Source organism: Hippoglossus hippoglossus, chromosome 4 (assembly GCF_009819705.1).
Source record: "Hippoglossus hippoglossus isolate fHipHip1 chromosome 4, fHipHip1.pri, whole genome shotgun sequence".
Taxonomy (NCBI): Eukaryota; Metazoa; Chordata; class Actinopteri; order Pleuronectiformes; family Pleuronectidae; genus Hippoglossus; species Hippoglossus hippoglossus.
The window spans coordinates 21984422-22001703 of NC_047154.1; the positions used below are offsets into that span (position 1 = coordinate 21984422).

At 42.5% G+C, this 17282-nt stretch overlaps 1 protein-coding gene and 1 long non-coding RNA gene across 24 annotated transcripts in view; both read left to right on the plus strand.

The window, feature by feature from the left end:
* dock7 (dedicator of cytokinesis 7) overlaps nt 1–17282 on the plus strand; it is a 44552-nt gene that overhangs the window by 22103 nt on the left and 5167 nt on the right. For 3 of the 23 annotated variants that reach the window (XR_004613558.1, XM_034582175.1, XM_034582182.1), the window contains exons 18-45: nt 156–257; nt 520–606; nt 1403–1634; nt 2117–2281; nt 2494–2514; nt 3601–3770; nt 4850–4942; nt 6543–6632; nt 7740–7835; nt 7921–8061; nt 8351–8464; nt 8813–8980; nt 9340–9479; nt 9817–9986; nt 10235–10413; nt 10523–10705; nt 11125–11284; nt 11398–11494; nt 11991–12008; nt 13222–13318; nt 13414–13548; nt 13652–13804; nt 14333–14491; nt 14602–14702; nt 14826–15018; nt 15135–15278; nt 15394–15525; nt 16132–16146. Coding sequence is in view for 20 of the 23 variants with exons in the window: in XM_034582175.1 (XP_034438066.1) it covers nt 156–257; nt 520–606; nt 1403–1634; nt 2117–2281; nt 2494–2514; nt 3601–3770; nt 4850–4942; nt 6543–6632; nt 7740–7835; nt 7921–8061; nt 8351–8464; nt 8813–8980; nt 9340–9479; nt 9817–9986; nt 10235–10413; nt 10523–10705; nt 11125–11284; nt 11398–11494; nt 11991–12008; nt 13222–13318; nt 13414–13548; nt 13652–13804; nt 14333–14491; nt 14602–14702; nt 14826–15018; nt 15135–15278; nt 15394–15525; nt 16132–16146 (3555 nt within the window). In the remaining 3 variants the exon portion in view is untranslated. Of the gene's footprint in view, nt 1–155; nt 258–519; nt 607–1402; nt 1635–2116; nt 2282–2493; nt 2515–3600; nt 3771–4849; nt 4943–6542; nt 6633–7737; nt 7836–7920; nt 8062–8350; nt 8465–8812; nt 8981–9339; nt 9480–9816; nt 9987–10234; nt 10414–10522; nt 10706–11124; nt 11285–11397; nt 11495–11990; nt 12009–13221; nt 13319–13413; nt 13549–13651; nt 13805–14332; nt 14492–14601; nt 14703–14825; nt 15019–15134; nt 15279–15393; nt 15616–15688; nt 16107–16131; nt 16147–17282 lie in introns of those variants that run through there. The other 20 variants (XM_034582179.1, XM_034582194.1, XM_034582177.1 and 17 more) reach the window with 20 other exon arrangements.
* LOC117759793 lies at nt 6639–7434 on the plus strand. The gene is made up of 2 exons (XR_004613561.1): nt 6639–6923; nt 6960–7434. It is a non-coding gene; the product is annotated as an uncharacterized LOC117759793 (long non-coding RNA).

Here is a 17282-nt window from a genome sequence, read left to right on the forward strand (position 1 = left end):
CGTGCATGCTTGAGCATTAACTTAGATTATTCAACAACATCTGAATTTCTATCTAAAGCCTTAGAAACACCATGATGAATTTAGTATATTCTATAAAAAAATGTTTTGTTGTCTATAATTGATTTTTATTATTTTTGTTTCTTCCTGTCCTCTAGTGGATCCCCATGTTGCAGAGCGGGCGTCTGCGGACGGGACACTTCTGTCTTCCTGTGTCTCTGGAGAAACCACCACAATCCTACTCTGTTCTCTCCCCAGATGTAAGACACATTTTTTAAATGCACATATTTTTTCAAATGCATGAAATTAATAATTCAATCACAAATTTAATATCAATAAAAGGGCAGTTATGACCCAACATCATTTAAACTCATTAACTGTGTTTTTTGGGGTGAGATGGGAAAACTAGAGCAGCCTTCAAACTGTATGATTATCAGTAGATTCAATGTCCAGCAACGCTCGATGAAAAGTATAAATCTTGCCAGTGCTCCACAGTTTTAACTCAGTGTTATTGTTCTTTAGGTTCCTCTCCCGGGGATGAAGTGGGTGGATAACCATCGAGGAGTATTCAATGTGGAAGTGGTGTCTGTTTCAGGCTTACACACACAGGTAACTGGGCTGTATTCAGTGATTATGTGGATCTTGTCATCACCTGTCATTCCTCTTGCTCCCCCCCCCCTTCTTCCTTCTTGATACCATCTGTATATATTTGAGCCTGGGGGAATAGCTGCTGCAAAATAAGAAACATTAGATCCCCAAAATAAGCTGTTGTTAGGAATAAAGAAGAAAAGCTTCATAGTAATATATTATCAATTTCCTTACATTACACAGCACAAACATAACCATTTTATATTCCTGTTAAAGTTAAGAGAAGCAACCACACAGTGCTTCCACATGTAGACAGGAATTCCCTTCCCAGCACCAGTTCATTACTGGGTGCGGCTCACCTCACCAGGTTCCTACTGAGGTCTACTCCATCTCTGTGTCGGCTGTGGTGTGGAGGGCAGGACTTTGGTCCACAGGAGCCTAACTGGGACTAATGTGCTCATAAATCACTGCCCCTGGCGTAGATTACACACGCTAGGTTCCTGTGCTCTTGTAGTAATGTTCGCTTTGCGGTTTCCACTCGCTGAGGCAACTTGCCGGTTTAGAGTTACAGACGAGTAGATCCAAGCCTACTTTTGTTTGTTGACTGCCTTCCTTCCCTTTTTATTCATCTTTCTCTAACTTAAACATGTGTTTCCCTATAAGCTCTAAGCTTCCCCCCTTTTCCTCTCTTCTGATCTTTCACCATCCCTCTTTTCCTATATCCCACTTCTGCATTGCATTTATTTTACCAACAGATTTTCCACTCTCTGTTCTCATTTGCTCTCCAATGCCTCTCTTTTTTTCTCTCCCACTCTAGGACCAGTACCTGGATAAGTTCTTTGCCTTGGTTCACGCCCTGGATGAGCACATGTTCCCAGTCAGAATAGGAGACATGCGCATCATGGAGAACAACCTGGAGGCCGAGCTCAAGTCCAGCATTGCGGCTCTAAACTCTTCCCAGCTGGAGCCGGTGGTTCGATTCCTTCACCTCCTACTGGACAAGTTGGTTTTGCTCGTAGTGCGGCCGCCGGTCATCGCTGGACAGATAGGTAAGCTACTGTATGACATAGAGTAAAAAGTCTTGAGCTTGGAGGTGTTGGTTTACATTGAAATTTCCCTTATGCTACAGTAGGCCGTGGATAACAGAGTACACATTAACATTAGCACAGAATTCCTATATTGAATTTGTCCTTTGTTTAAAACAATATTATAATGCAAAAAAGTATAAATAAATACATGCAAAAGACATGGTCACTCTTGAAAAACACTTTTCCTGGTACAAAAAGCTAAATGACATAAAGATGATCATTAGTATATAATGTTCACAAGTGCTTAGACATAGAAATGGTCTCATATTTATGCTAAGAAAACACTTTTTTTTAATGCTATTTATGTATGTGGGTCATCCTGTGCAACTCGCATGTTAACTTCATGTGTAACAACTCTGCTCTTTGTCCATGTCTGCATTTTTGTATGTCAATTTGCGTCTGTCTGAACCCTTGTGTGTATGTGTGTGGGCGTGTGTGCTTAGTGAATCTGGGCCAGGCATCCTTCGAGGTCATGGCATCCATAGTGAACCGGCTTCATAAGTACCTGGACAGCAGCCAGGACATGCATGGCCGCAACAGCCTGCTGTCCTCTTACATCCACTATGTCTTCCGCTTGCCGAGCACCGACCCCAACGCGCCATCGCCAGGTAATCAATATAATTGACCTCCTCACGATTTTCTATGATTTACATCTGTTCTTCTGTTTCCCCCACTAAGTTGACCTCATCCAATCACCAGCTCACCCTCACCGGGTGTCCGTGATCAAACCTACCTGCCATAATTTTTCTTTTCCTATTTCTTTTTTTTATCTTTTCCTTTATTTCCCTCCCACATCCATTTTGTCTTCCACCCAACACAGACACCAACTCATCCTCAACAGGTAGATATGGTCCACTGCTGTACATTTTTCATCTATGTTCATTCCTTCTTCCTTTATAATTGAAGTTATGTTCATGCGTTTGACGGACACAATTTCCTGCACACCCTGTGTTAGCTCAAACTATCCAGTGGCAAGACATTCATTGTTTCACACAACTCCATATAACTAGATTATACTTAAATATGCTTTTTTTCAATAACATATTCATAAATAATTATGTTATTGAGAAACTAAACTTGTGGCTTCACCGAATGCAGAGTGAAGGGTTGGGTGCTATAGCAGCTTGTTAAAGGGGAATTCCAGTATTTTTCATCCTGGGCCCTATGTTTATATATGTGGGTGTGTAAAGGAAGGAGACTTATATAAGAACTTTTGGAATCTGTCCATTAGGTCGTTTCACCAATAAATGCCTTTTATTGGTTACTCTGGGTCTTTGCTTCGAGTTGGGCAACTTGGGTCGTTGCAGGAAGACGGCGGTGGAAACGAAAGTGAGATTGAGAGAAAGTTGCAGAGAAGAGTTTGGATTTTACTGCGAGAAACTATAATGGCTGAATCTTTTTGCGATGCGCATTAATGTCGATGAGGTATTTGACTTCAATGGTCGTCACTATTCGTTAGAGATGAAGTTTACGAACGCAGAGCTCCTACAAATTGAAAAGCGAGGTGACAAGCAGAGGAGGAACAACTAGCTGCTGCAAAGTTACAAAGCATTTGAAACTCACGTTATGTTGCCAGACTCTTAGCAAACAGAATAACAATTTCAGCTTTTTTGGGGGGGAAAATCACTTTTAGTGGACGATTCATGGACTGTCACAGTTGCCCCATAAGATTTCATTGAAGCCGCTGCAGCAGTGTCAAGGCTGCAAGTGGAGATGATCTACTGGACCAATTCCAAAAGTTTTTTTTAAGTATCAATCATTTACACACCCACATTTCACAGGACCCAGGTTGAAAAATACTGGAATCCCCCTTTAAGGGTGGGCTTTGAATATATATGATAGTATGAGCATTTTTGATTGCATGGTAGTAGTAATGTCGATCTCATCCCACTTGTCCCTTTTTTCCTTTCACTGTGTGTTGTCCCAGGCCCGGGAGGGTTGGGAGGTTCGGTTCACTACGCCACCATGGCCCGCTCGGCTGTTCGACCCGCCAGCCTCAACCTCAACCGCTCCCGCAGCCTTAGCAACAGCAACCCTGACATTTCCGGGACGCCCACCTCTCCTGACGACGAGGTCCGCTCCATCATTGGCAGCAAGGTAAGGTCATCTGGTTATACTTGAGCCTGCAGCTTCTTTTATCTCAGGCCAGTCAATTTTCTGTTAGAGGATAAAAGAGGCACTCCACATTTTACATGATGTCTGAACATGGACAGGAACAGCAGTTATAGATATTTATGTATTTTGGACACTTGTCCTTTTTGCACTCTGACTTTTTGCACAACACGTAGAGGTCAGATATCAGGGTTAAATATTTTAACAATCTAGCAGCTCTCATTGATTTGTGACGGATTTTTGACCGACCCTTGTAAGATGATTAAACTGGATCTATAGTTCCCATCAAGGCAGAGGCCTTCCATGTGCGCACTGACCTAGGGGCCCATTTTATCAACTTGTGAACTGTATAGCCAATGCGTAAACATAAGCCCTGGACATCTTATCTCTCTAACCGCTGTAACAGCAACCTGACACACACATACACGCGTGTACACACAATGCTCAGTGTGTGCAGGTTGTGAAAGGCACACAAGACATTTGGTTTACGGTCTCATCGGTAGAACAGATGCTCTGAGAAGATGCAGCGGCATATTGTTTAAAAAGTCATAGACCTTTTTAAAGACATTAATAACAGTGTACGTGTTCAGTTTCCTTTTTATTTGATGTTCTTGATCTGTTGTGATGCATTTCCTCTGCTATAATTTGTGATTTCAACCATTTTTGATTTAATGTAACCTTAGCAGTGACTGAATGATGTAATGTGGTCTCGCTGTACTTTTAACCGCGATGTGATGGATGCAGCCCCCTGTTTGATGAATGTGCCCTTTGCTGCTAATACTTAACTAAACCTTTCTTCTCTTGTCTCTGAGGGAGGGGGAGTTACTTCTAACACAGAGAGAGTAAGGGAGAGAGAGAACCTAAATGTGCTTTGCTCCTCTGTGCTGATGATTTGGACTGACAGCTAACCTTTTTTTTTGGGCCCTTTGCATCTTCCAGCAGTACTGACCTCAGAACCTTTGTAACGTGTCATTATGCCTTCCCTCCTCCCCCCTCCCCCGTGCTGCTCGCTTATTCCCTCGACCTCCTGCCTGCCCTGTGTCCTTTGACCTTGGCACCCCCAGGGCTTAGACCGCTCCAACTCGTGGGTGACCACCATGGGCTGTAAGAGTGCCCCCTGGGGATCCAGCCCTGGGTCCGCTCCAGAAACCATGCAGGTGGTTTAATGAATGCCCCGTCCTCCACTTTGCCTCACTACAAAAAAAATAACTCACCCTATTCACCTTGAAGGGATACTGGGATATTTAGAGTTTTGGTTAATTTGTACATTGATAAGAAAGTGATTGGAGCTTGGGAGAAATCTGTGGGGAGGAGGTCTTGTTTGTTTTAATGTGTTTCTTAACATATTGTCTTAATATTTCTTGTAGTTTCCCGTCACACGACTTTCCTCATTTTATTGCGAGTACTGAACCATTTACAAAATGGACAGTGCAGTGCTAGGACAAAAAAAGACCAAAACTTCAAAATATTTCAGTATTCTGGTCTAATATAAATCACAACTCTCCCATGATCCCACACATGGGAGTGACAGCCGCCTCCATGACCCACTACCTGACATGCTAGCGTCTCAGGCGTCATCCCACTTTACTCATCATCCCTGACACCTCTCTTTTTCTCATTACCTGCAGCAAAACACATATTTTGCAATGCCAGATTTGAATAGGAAAAATAATTTCTAGGACATTGTTGGCCTCTGTTTCTGCTTACCTGCTGTTCTGGGTTTACACTGCTCAGTTGCTGCTAAAAACCTAAAACTAAGACAGTGTTTTTGTGAGTAAGTAAGTGGTGGAGAAAAAGGGTTGTGTTACAAATCATCTTCACCAGCAGAGAAGTAACTTTTCTGCATTCATTTTATTTCCTTCTCTCATTTTTTACTATTCACTCTCACTGCTTTAACCCCATAGTCCCCCCCCCCTCTCACTTAGCATCCCTGCATGACGTCTAACTCTACATAGCATTCACTCTGTCACTGCAGCATGGTGTATCTGTGTGTGTGTGTGTGTGTATCTGTGTGTGTGTGAGATCATTGTCTGCTTCACTTGTCATCGACATGACGTTATGTCCTCTTTTAAGTTGTCATGACATAAGCCTTTGTTACTTACTATCTTACACATGCAAGATTTTGAATTCCGAGGATTAAAGATAAAGTTAATTCAGCATATTGAAATCATAAAATCCCCACTTTAAATTAAACATTCTTACATCGACAGCTCACATGATTTGAATTTTTCCTGCAATTGAACATTATGCTAGTTTTTTTTAACCAATATTATTAGTTTTGATACTGTCGAATGTTTTTATGTTTCTGAAGTAATGTTTTCAACTTGAGGGATGCAGAATAGCAAATGTTTAAGCAATGTTTGTTGCATCAAGAAAAATGAATCATTCTTATTTCCTCATATGATCTCATGACTTTCTGCAGCAATTTTGCATCCCTCGTTTAGGAAATTCAAAACATACAGATGTGTTGTGCTGTTATAGATTATGGGTCTATGCACTTGAGTGTTATAACCCGGTCCTGTGTCTTACTGTTTTTTGTCTTCATGTGTGACAGGTATGCGTGCGTGTGTGTGTGTGTGTGTGTGTGTGTGTGTGTGTGTGTGTGTGTGTGTGTGTGTGTGTGTGTGTGTGTGTGTGTGTGTGTGTGTGTGAAACCCAGCAGACACATTTCTCTGTGCTGAGGGAAAAAGGGGCAACCCTCACCTCGTTGCTCCTCCACTAACCTTGTTGTCACCGTTCCATTCATTCCACCCATAGGCCATGGAGCGCTGTGGCAATCGCATGTCTTCGCACACTGAGAGCACCAGTTTCTTGCAAACTTTAACAGGACGGTTGCCCACAAAAAAGGTAGAGCCACTCGCGCTGGGGGAGGAGCCAAACCCCGCCCACCTCTGTTTTCCGCCTCCTCACCTGTCTTGTCTGTGGATGTGAGCCTCTTGGTTGGTTGATGTTGTATTTGGTGGTCGTGGAGTCTTGTCGAATGCTGGATGTGATGTGACGCGAATGCTGGTTGTGGTCTCGGTCTGGCTAACGCTGACTGTGTGTTACAGGTAGTTGTATACACGTAGTCTGGGAAGTCTTCATTCATTAGCTCAGTCACTGATAACATAGTACAAAGGATGCACACATGTGGCTATTGTTAGCTAGTTAGCTACTAGAAAACAATTTGTTAAGGAGTTTCCTCATATTAAGATCTGGCCTAACATTAGCTTATTAGTTTTTTCACCTACATCTTTCAAATGCTTTTCATTGCCCTCTGCAGGGAATGAGGTTTGCTCAGTTGTTTCTGCTGTGCAATAGTAAGTAGAAATAACGTTTCTAGTAAATACATGCAGCACTTGCATCATATATAGATTTAAAATGTGGATATTGATTAATTATTGTCCACTTCCCGCATTTAGTGTATCAACAAGATAAAGGAAGACTTCCCAGTGTGTTAGCCAGACTGTGTTTGATGCTGGTTTTGCACAACAATGCACACCGAGATAAATGTTATTGCCGAACACTTGAAAGGAATGAAGAAGAATGAATTCTTTCTCCATGCAAAAGACAGGAATTTCTATATACAATATATATATAATAGAAAATGTATTCACACATCTCAATTTGCATGGTGGTAAGTTTGATTTCTTTCTTCATTTCTGAGAGAAAAAAAGAGGTTTAAATGTTGTGATTATGTTTAGTAATTGTTAAGAAATATTTTGTTACCTGATTTGTAAAAACCTAACCTCACTTTGTCTTTAACCAAATTTTCAGTTTTGGGCGTGCAGTCCAATCCCCCATTTGTAAATACACATTTTGGAACCTTGTTTCAGTTTATACATGTAGACCCACCTGTAGTGATAGGTTTTCTAATGCCTCACACTCTTTCTATCTTTCTGGCCCCTTTGCTTCCTGTTTTCCTCTCCCTCTCTGTCCCTCTCAACCTCTTTTGTCTTCTCCCTCCCGTCTCAGCTCTTCCACGAGGAGCTGGCGCTCCAGTGGGTGGTGAGCAGCGGGAGCGTCCGGGAGGGCGCTCTACAGCAGGCCTGGTTCTTCTTTGAACTCATGGTAGGAAACAGTCTCGACACAGGAAATGTGATTTATGTGAAATACAATATCTCACGTTGTATCCCAATGAACACCTTGACCACAGGTGAAGAGCATCATCCACCACCTTTACTTCACCGAGCGCCTCGAGTCGCCCAGGAAGAACCGCTTTCCAGAACGCTTTATGGATGACATCACAGCCCTGGTCAGCACCATCGCCGGGGACGTTGTTTCTCGCTTCCAGAAGGTAACTAATGAGCCGATCAAATATCTATCAGAGGGTTCCCAATGGGGATGGAATCTGTGGGATGTTGTGGCACTATATAGACTAAGTGCATACAAGGGACGTCAGGGGGTCTCTCAGTTTTGCAAATTAGTCCTTTCAAAGTATTATTAAAGAGAATACTGGCTTTGTGTGGCACAACATATTTGAAGCCAAGAGATGATCCATATTGTCCCATTTGTTTTTCATTGGTTTTATACAATCTACTAAAGAAGAAATCATCTTCATCTTCTCCAACTCTTTATTCATTCAGGACCTGGAGCTCGTGGAGAGACTAAACACGAGTCTGGCTTTCTTTCTCAATGACTTGCTGTCAGTGATGGACCGAGGCTTCGTCTTCACCCTCATCAGGGCATACTGGAAACAGGTACATTTCCTAATGTCTCTCATATATTTATTTTAATTGTTTTTATGATGCATAATAATGCACTTCTAGAAAACACCCAAGAGAAGAGAAAGTAGATGTGTACTGATGAACAGACGTGTGCAGAATATAATATACTGCTCCCCCCCAAAAAAACAAGATTTCAATTTAGTTCCTTTCAGTATAGGTATTTATTGAAAGCTGTTTAATGTTCATTCATGAGTTTTGTGTTCAATTTACGATTTTTAAGTCAAGCAATACACAGAACTAAGAATATATCGAAGACTAATGAGTGTTTGGATGCATTTTTCAGTTTTAAAATGATTCATGTGGATTGTTCCTTCTCTCCAGGTGTCCACAAAGCTTTACACTCTGCAGAACCCCAACCTGGAGTCTTTGAGGCTGGATTTCTTGAGAATCGTCTGCAGCCATGAACACTATGTCACCCTCAATCTGCCTTGCAGCCTGCTGACACCGCCGGCCTCCCCTTCCCCCTCCGTGTCCTCAGCAACGTCACAGGTCAGACGGAGAGAAATGGAGAGAAGTCGTACATCATCATTGTTTTTCGCTAGTCTTAAATATTCTCTAAAGAAAGACAGAAAGAGGGCTAGTTTTAGTTGGAGTAAAAATATTCATGAAATAAAATGTTAAAGATATAGCATGTAGCAATTCTTCTTTAAAATATCTCAAAACAACTAAAACTATGTTATATATTTTGTTGATTTGTGCACTTACATTATCAAAAATCATTCTGGTCGCCTTCTATTTACATCAAGCTCTAACTATAACAAACGACAGAGGAAAAACCAAAGTTACAAACTGTACATTTAATGGCGTCCGTCTTGATTGTTGTCTGTAACTTCTCTTCTTCGTCACAGAGCTCTGGGTTCTCCACACATGTCCAGGACCAGAAGATAGCCAACATGTTTGAGCTGTCCGTCCCCTTCAGAGAGCAACACTATCTGGCTGGACTGGTGCTCTCTGAGCTGTCGGTGATACTGGACCCAGAGAATGAGGGGTTAGTATGATGTGGATTGAAACTTCACATGAGAGAAGTTCTGGTAGGAGCTTTAGGATCAGAATTACATTTAATCGATGGGTGTCATCGTGTCTGTATGTGTCGCCCCAATAAACTTTTTATTCTAGAGAAAGGAAAAGAGATTTTGTTTAGAGCCTCTGAATCTGTTGGAGAGAGATAAGCCTGTATGCATAGTGACTTGTAAATAAGTGCATGGGAGTGAGTTATGGTTATCCAGCCGTATCTTAATGTGAACAGCTTCTCATGCTCCCTCTCACCCACTGTCCTTGTTTGATACAAACTAGACATTTCTCTTTTGTCCTTCATTTTTTTTCAGGATGTTTGGTCTACATAAGAAAGTCGTGAGTGTCGTCCATAACCTCCTGTCCAGCCACGACTCTGACCCCCGCTATGCAGATCCAGAGGTCAAGGCCCGGGTCGCCATGCTCTACCTGCCTCTGATCGGTATCATCATGGAAACGCTACCACAGCTCCACGACTTCACAGGTAGATTAGGAGCAAAGCTTTGAACATACAATCATTTAACAGAAGTTTTTTTTTGTTTTGCTTCTTTACCTCCTTTATAAGTTACATTGTGAGGTGTGTTGGTCCCACACAAATAGCTTTTGATGTCATGTTCATATATAATGAGAGCGGGACCTAGAAGTTTATTCCATTGTTCTTATATTTTGTCTCTAATGCTACTTATCTGGTTGGGTGTGTTATTCTTTTCCCTCCTTCTTTTTGGCCACTAGAGTCCCATAACCAGTGGGGTCGGCCAGGTTGTCCCCAGGGGGCAGCGGCGGGCAGCACTGGAGAGGAGGCCGAGGGAGAGGGCAACAGTATAATCAGCCAAACTGTTGCCATGGCGATAGCAGGCACTTCCACCCCATCACCAATTTCCCGACCAAGCAGCTTCTTGCTCAACTCGCAGGTAAATCACAGTTTGCGACGTGTTGTGTGTAAGATGGTGCAATACTGTATGTTTGTACATCTCAAACAAACTTTTGTATTAATTACCGACCCCTGCTTCGTCTCTCCAGGCGAGTCGTCAGCACGGAACCTTCTCGGCCGAATCAAGTCGCAGTCTGCTCATCTGTCTGCTGTGGGTGCTGAAGAACGCCGACGAGATGGTGTTGCAGAAGTGGTTCACAGACCTGTCGGTGTCTCAGCTCAACCGCCTGCTGGACCTTCTCTACCTCTGTGTCTCCTGCTTCGAATACAAGGTAACATCTATAGTGACACTCACTGATTATCTGAAAAGATGGACCTATCAAACTCTGTTGTTGTCAAGGAAACAAGCAGTACAGAGTATTCCTCCCTATTTAGTGTAGTTTCTTCTTTTATATTCTAACAAATAGAGAATCCTTTGAGCTGTTATAATACTATACACTTGAGATGTTTAAATACCAATTCATACAAGCTCACTACTTTCTCTGCCATAATCAGTGTTAATCCTTTACTTAATTGTTATCCTTAGCTCTTTCTGCTTTGCTAGTCCTTTGGTGATTGCTTTGTAATTCTCGCACAGTTGCTCTCGTGCTTCTAACTTGCTTTGCTTGCTGAGTGCCGTGCTGCCAATAACTTCCTCGCTTTTCCCTGCATTTTCTGTCCGTTCATTCACCCTCCACCTTATGGATACAAGGCCCATGTTGTGTTCACCATGCAGGGGAAGAAGGCGTTCGAGCGAATGAACAGCCTGACCTTTAAAAAGTCCAAAGACATGAAGGCCAAGCTGGAAGAGGCCATACTGGGCAGCATCGGGGCCAGACAGGAGATGGTGCGGCGCAGCCGGGGACAGCTTGGTGAGAGGGCGCACGCCCCAGACATGCACATACAGATACAGAGTGAACCATGTATAAATAAAATTAAAATAAATAATAATAAAAAAACGAATAACCATTTCTCCATTATTTAGAGCGGAGTCCATCTGGCAGTGCGTTTGGAAGTCAGGAGAACCTTCGATGGAGGAAGGACATGACCCACTGGAGACAAAACAGCGAGAGGATGGACAAGTACGTTCTTTTTGACACTCTCCTCCCTGATTCTTATTTTAACAGCTCAAGATACCACAAAGAAACCTGAGCTAAATAATTACTGAAGATGTGTTGTGTTTTTTTTTCCAATGAAAAAACACACAGATCCGATTTTGGGTGTGTAAACGTTTGTAAACGGCTCCACATTAATCCATTTTTAATTAATTAGAAGATGTGAAAATGATCCTTCATTAATCCTTTCAACTGAGTATCTCTGTCACATCCGTCTTGTAATATACATCATGTCATCACAGCCAATTCATTTTTATTTTCTATGTTTTGCTGGATTTACATAGGAACAGAGAATTTCCACATTTGACCATTAATTACAGATGTTTAAATCACAATTTTTAAGCTTTTTCTTTGTCAAATAATGACAAATTATTATCTTTTCTTTTCTTTTGTAAATTCAGCTCCAGACTTTGTTTTCTGTTAATTTCCATTTGTTCTCTCGTGTCGCTGTGTGTTTATGTAGGAGTCACAGATCAGTCAGGTATTGTATGGTCCACATTTGCAGTGTGCTCCTTTTGAATCCCCCCCCCCCCCCTGCTTAAGATCATGGTTTATAATGTATTTTCATGCATGTGGATAGAAAGTTAAAATGGACAAAAAGTTGATGAAGTTTTTGAATTAGATTTCCTCCTGATGAACTTGGCTTTGAACAAGTTATAGAAACTATTTCCTTGTTTTTATTTTTGACACTGACGCAGCCATGCTATAAATTAACTTCTTCTCCATTTTAACTCTCTTAAGTCTACACATGCATATAAATGCACCAACAGAAACCCCCCCCGATCCTGGTTCTGACCCTTGAACCCCCCCCATCTCCCCTCTCGTCCCATCAGCCCCTCTGTCCTGGTAACCGTGTCTGTCTCAGGGTTGCTAGTGGTTGCAGTGGGTCTGTTTTTGCTTTTTTAACCAGTGTGCTTCTTGTTTTTGGGGATTCTGACTCGTGTGTCTCTGTGGTTGCTGCTGGAGAAAAAAAACAAGACAATTCTAGCTGTAGCCATTGTTTGTCATTGATTATTTGTATAACATGAAAGGGAGATAGATTCCAACGATATCTCAAAACACAACATTTAACCCTAGTGTTCCATGTACAATCAGCAGCTTAGCTAATCGCTGGCTTAAAATCCTAGACGGTATATAAAGATGGACGACATGACTGCTCCGCAAAAGTGAAGCCAAAGCATCTTGATCGCCACCTGGTGTCTGGCTGCAGCGTAGGTCATAAATCCTGCCTTCTCCATGTTAATGGATGGGAGACGGACCACACTAAGTACACGTCAAACAAATTTCTCTCCTGCTCCCACTCCACGATCGCTACTGTGCAGCAACACATGCACAAGATATTGGCGTTTGTATCCAGGGTATTGAGCTTCATTTCTGGACAGCAGGAGGACATGGAGAAGCATGGTTCATCTTTATATACATAATATAATACAAATAAATTATATTAATTATAAATCATCTCTGTGCTTGTGTTGTATGTAAACTGTATTAAAAAGGGGAGGACTGGCTGAGGTCCCTCTCAGCTCATATTGTTTTTCTTCTATTCAAATTCTTTTACACTGTTCATGATTATGAGCACTGGTTTGAATTTGGTGGGAGGAAACTGGTGCAACGTTCAAGGATAAATCATCAGCATCGCTACTTTGAGTTGGTAATGATTTAGTTTAACTTCGTCATCTGCTTCCTAATTGTAGGACCAGGGCAGAGTTGGAGCACGAAGCACTTATTGATGGAAACCTTGCAACAGAGGCCAACATAATTATTCTTGACACATTGGAGATCGTTGTGCAGGTATACAAAATACAAACATGCAAAAATGCTGATATCAGTGTTATAGTCTTGAGCATAAATTAACTCAGGCTGCATATGTGTCCCTCTTCCTCCAGACGGTATCAGTGACTGAGTCCAAGGAGAGCATCTTGGGTGGGGTGCTGAAGGTGCTGCTGCACAGCATGGCCTGCAACCAGAGCGCCCTCTACCTCCAGCACTGTTTTGCCACACAGAGGGCGCTGGTGTCTAAGGTCAGACCACTGGACTTTTAAGTTGTGCTCTTATTTCATTTCATTGTGACAGTTTCTCACAGGACTCTTGCAAATGTGAGCATATTTCTCTCTGCTTGCGTAGTTTCCTGAGCTGCTGTTCGAGGAGGAGACGGAGCAGTGCGCTGACCTGTGCCTGAGACTCCTGAGGAGCTGCAGCAGCAGCATCAGCACCATCAGGGCCCACGCCAGCGCCTCTCTCTACCTCCTCATGAGGCAAAACTTTGAAATAGGCAACGTGAGTACAAAAGTAAACATTTACAACCAATGTGGTTTAACTTTCATAGCACTACTAATGTGTATCTGTGGAGGTCGTCAAGCACCAGAGACTCTATGTAACATTCTTCCAGAAATAACCTCCTCTGCACAAGTACATTCAGAGGAACAGAGCGTTCAGATTGATCTGATCACTTAAAACACAGCTATTAAAATCAAATCAGCTCATATCAATAACAAACTTATTGTAAGTTGGCCACTTCTCAGCTATTGAGAAGTGTCTTGTATCAAGTTATTTCTATTTTCATTCACTTTCCATCAACAAATTTAGTACAAACCCAAAACGCTGCAATCATTCACTCAATTTAGGCCCAATTACTTGTGCATGCATCATTTCCTTTGTTCTAGTACAGCCAGACTTTACACACACACCTAAAGAAAGGAGGTTATAAGGGAGAAGGGCCGTCTGCTCTGCACAGAGCTTCGTTAGTCGGTCTTGACAAAATATCATTTGTTCAATCCTTGCTTGTCTCTCTGGTCCCTTTTTCAGAATTTTGCGAGAGTAAAGATGCAGGTGACCATGTCTCTTTCCTCGCTCGTGGGAACCTCTCAGAATTTCAATGAGGAGTTCCTGCGTCGCTCTCTAAAGACCATCCTCACATACGCAGAGGAGGACCTGGAGCTGAGGGAGACCACGTTCCCAGACCAGGTACTGCTGCTTCCCTCGAGCTGTTTGTTCAACATCTATCAGATTGTGAGATAAACTCTGGGCTGTTTCATGACTCAATGTCTCTCATTCTTATTTTATTATTTCTTCAGGTCCAGGACCTTGTGTTTAACCTGCACATGATCCTCTCTGACACAGTGAAGATGAAGGAGCACCAGGAAGATCCTGAGATGCTGATAGATCTCATGTACAGGTACAGAATACATTTGCACTCAAACAACTGCCCTTTTTGATACTTACAACATGTGTCTGCACTATGATCATGGTTATTTTGTTATTTGTGCACCTTTAAGTCTGTCTGTGTCTTTGAATCCAGGATTGCGAAGGGTTACCAGACCTCTCCAGACTTGAGACTGACATGGCTCCAGAACATGGCTGGAAAACACTCCGAGAGGAATAACCACGCCGAGGCTGCCCAGTGTCTTGTGCACAGCGCTGCTCTGGTTGCAGAATACCTGAGCATGCTGGAGGACCGCAAGTATCTGCCTGTGGGCTGCGTCACCTTCCAGGTGAGGCCAGTTCTAGTTATAATGTTTGTACATAAGCCTATCCCCTGAAAGAATCTACATAACTACTTGGTCCAAGAAATGTTTTGCTCAGGTGTTTGTTTGTATTGGCATCCCAGAACATTTCCTCCAACGTGCTGGAGGAATCTGCAGTCTCTGATGACGTGGTGTCACCGGATGAAGAGGGCATTTGCTCAGGAAAGTACTTCACTGAGATCGGTCTGGTAGGACTCCTGGAGCAGGCTGCCGCCTCCTTCTCCATGGTAAGAAGTGGAGGTGGAGTAGAATGCTTCTTTAGACGGATGGATGCTGAGATGGAGTTTCTTCTCTTTTTTATTTTGATAAAATGACTAACATGTCTCTTGCTCTTGTTTCCAGGCTGGCATGTACGAGGCAGTAAACGAAGTATACAAGGTACTGATCCCCGTCCACGAAGCCAACAGGGATGCAAAAAAGCTGTCGACCATTCATGGTAAACTACAGGAAGCCTTTGGGAAAATAGTTCACCAGGTAAACACACACACACACGGTGTATATCTCCGCTTTCACAGTAGGTTCCCGTAGCTTTATTTGTAAAGTTGCTGCTGGATTTTTACAAGAGCCAAATGAGAAAAGTATTTTTTATGTCAGTGTGACCCAGATCTGATGCTTTATTTATTCCTATGAAAAGATCGCCCTTTCTGCATGGGCTCATTATGGTCATTTTGATTCTATTGTATTTATATATGTATTCATATACTTTGCATGCTGTATTTATAGCTGTGAAGTATGAAACTAAGGATGCATGAGGTGGGGAAGAGACTCCTGTTGGGTTCTTTTGGGCAAGTTGTGTGACTCGTATTGACAAATGTCAAGTGGGCTGGGTTACAGTCATCTGGTGATCAGACCAACGGCTCTCAAACAACACCTGTAAAAGAAAAAAAATTAGTAAAAGTACCTTTTCATATCTTGAGGTCAGTTGCTCTGTTCTCCAGCTCGACAGCCTGGATTTATCTCATTGAAGATCCCATTGTCCTTGCCGTAACATTGTGTGTCGTGCCACACGGGAAGTGTGTGTGCGAGTGGGGGTGTTTGTGTGTCTTTGTTCACATGTCCTGTATTCTCTTTGTCACACAGAGTACTGGCTGGGAGGTAGGTGGCTTATCGGTTCCTGCTTGGCCCTGCTCACGTTTTGTTTTGTTTTTGTACTTGCATTTTTTATTCACACTCATCTTTTTATTTGCCAGCAGTGGGCATTCTGTTACTCTCTTCGCTTTGTTACATACATCCACTCCATTAACACCTGCAGACAATGTCATGTGTCTGCCCCGCCACTGGGGGCACTTGCTGTGCCCAGCAGCAAGACCTGTTTTCCTCTCACCTTCCTCCTCTGAGCAAGAGGAGCTTGTTTTTTCTACGTGACAGTGTTGTCAGGCTGTGCATGGGAGCCACAGTGTGTGACACTAATGACAAAAGTCTCAGTGAATGCATCACTCGCACAATCCGCACCTTTTTCCCCATCTGCATCTCCTGTCTGTCTGTTGGTGTGTCATTGACTGGCACTGCCGACTGTCACACCTCATCTCATCTCATCCTCAACCACAGGGCTCGATTTCAGTGCACTGTTTCTATCTGTCAGCCTCCCTGCTCCTGGCATGGATCATTCTTTTCCACATACACAATTGAATAATCCTTTCAAAACACAAGGTGTAAACTTGCATTGGGTCGAAGCTACAATCTAAATTCCAGAGGCAATGATATTTTTTCCCCAAGAGGGTTCATCTCAAGATTTCTTGATTTATCCCTTTTGATTTTGATTAGTTTGTATTCTTGCACCTTTCTTTTTAATAGCTCAAACTAAATCGACCCCTGGTTTATTTTTCATCCATTCTGTTCTTTTGTTAACAGTATTAACACCAGAGTTTCGTGTTTTGTTGCATGAATTGGAAAGAACGCCTCCTTGTTTCTTTTTGCGAATGCACTGCAGGTGCATGGTGTGTTTCTGACGGTTGTGGATCTTTATTATCTCACTTGTCTTTTCTCTTGTAACTGCCTGCCTTTGCATGGTCCAGATCCCGCACAATCAGTTCATGTTCTTTTTCTAAAATCAATAGATATACGTTTGCTGTTGTGTGTTAGTTTGTGTTGTTTTTGAAATTCTCCGGAGGAACCAAATCCTGATTAAAATTTGTTCTGTTTTCTCCTTTTTGATTTCCCCGGTTGCCGACCCTTCCTTCCCACTTAACTTAATTGTGTCTTGTGGTAAGTTCCTTAGTTTTCAGGGCTTC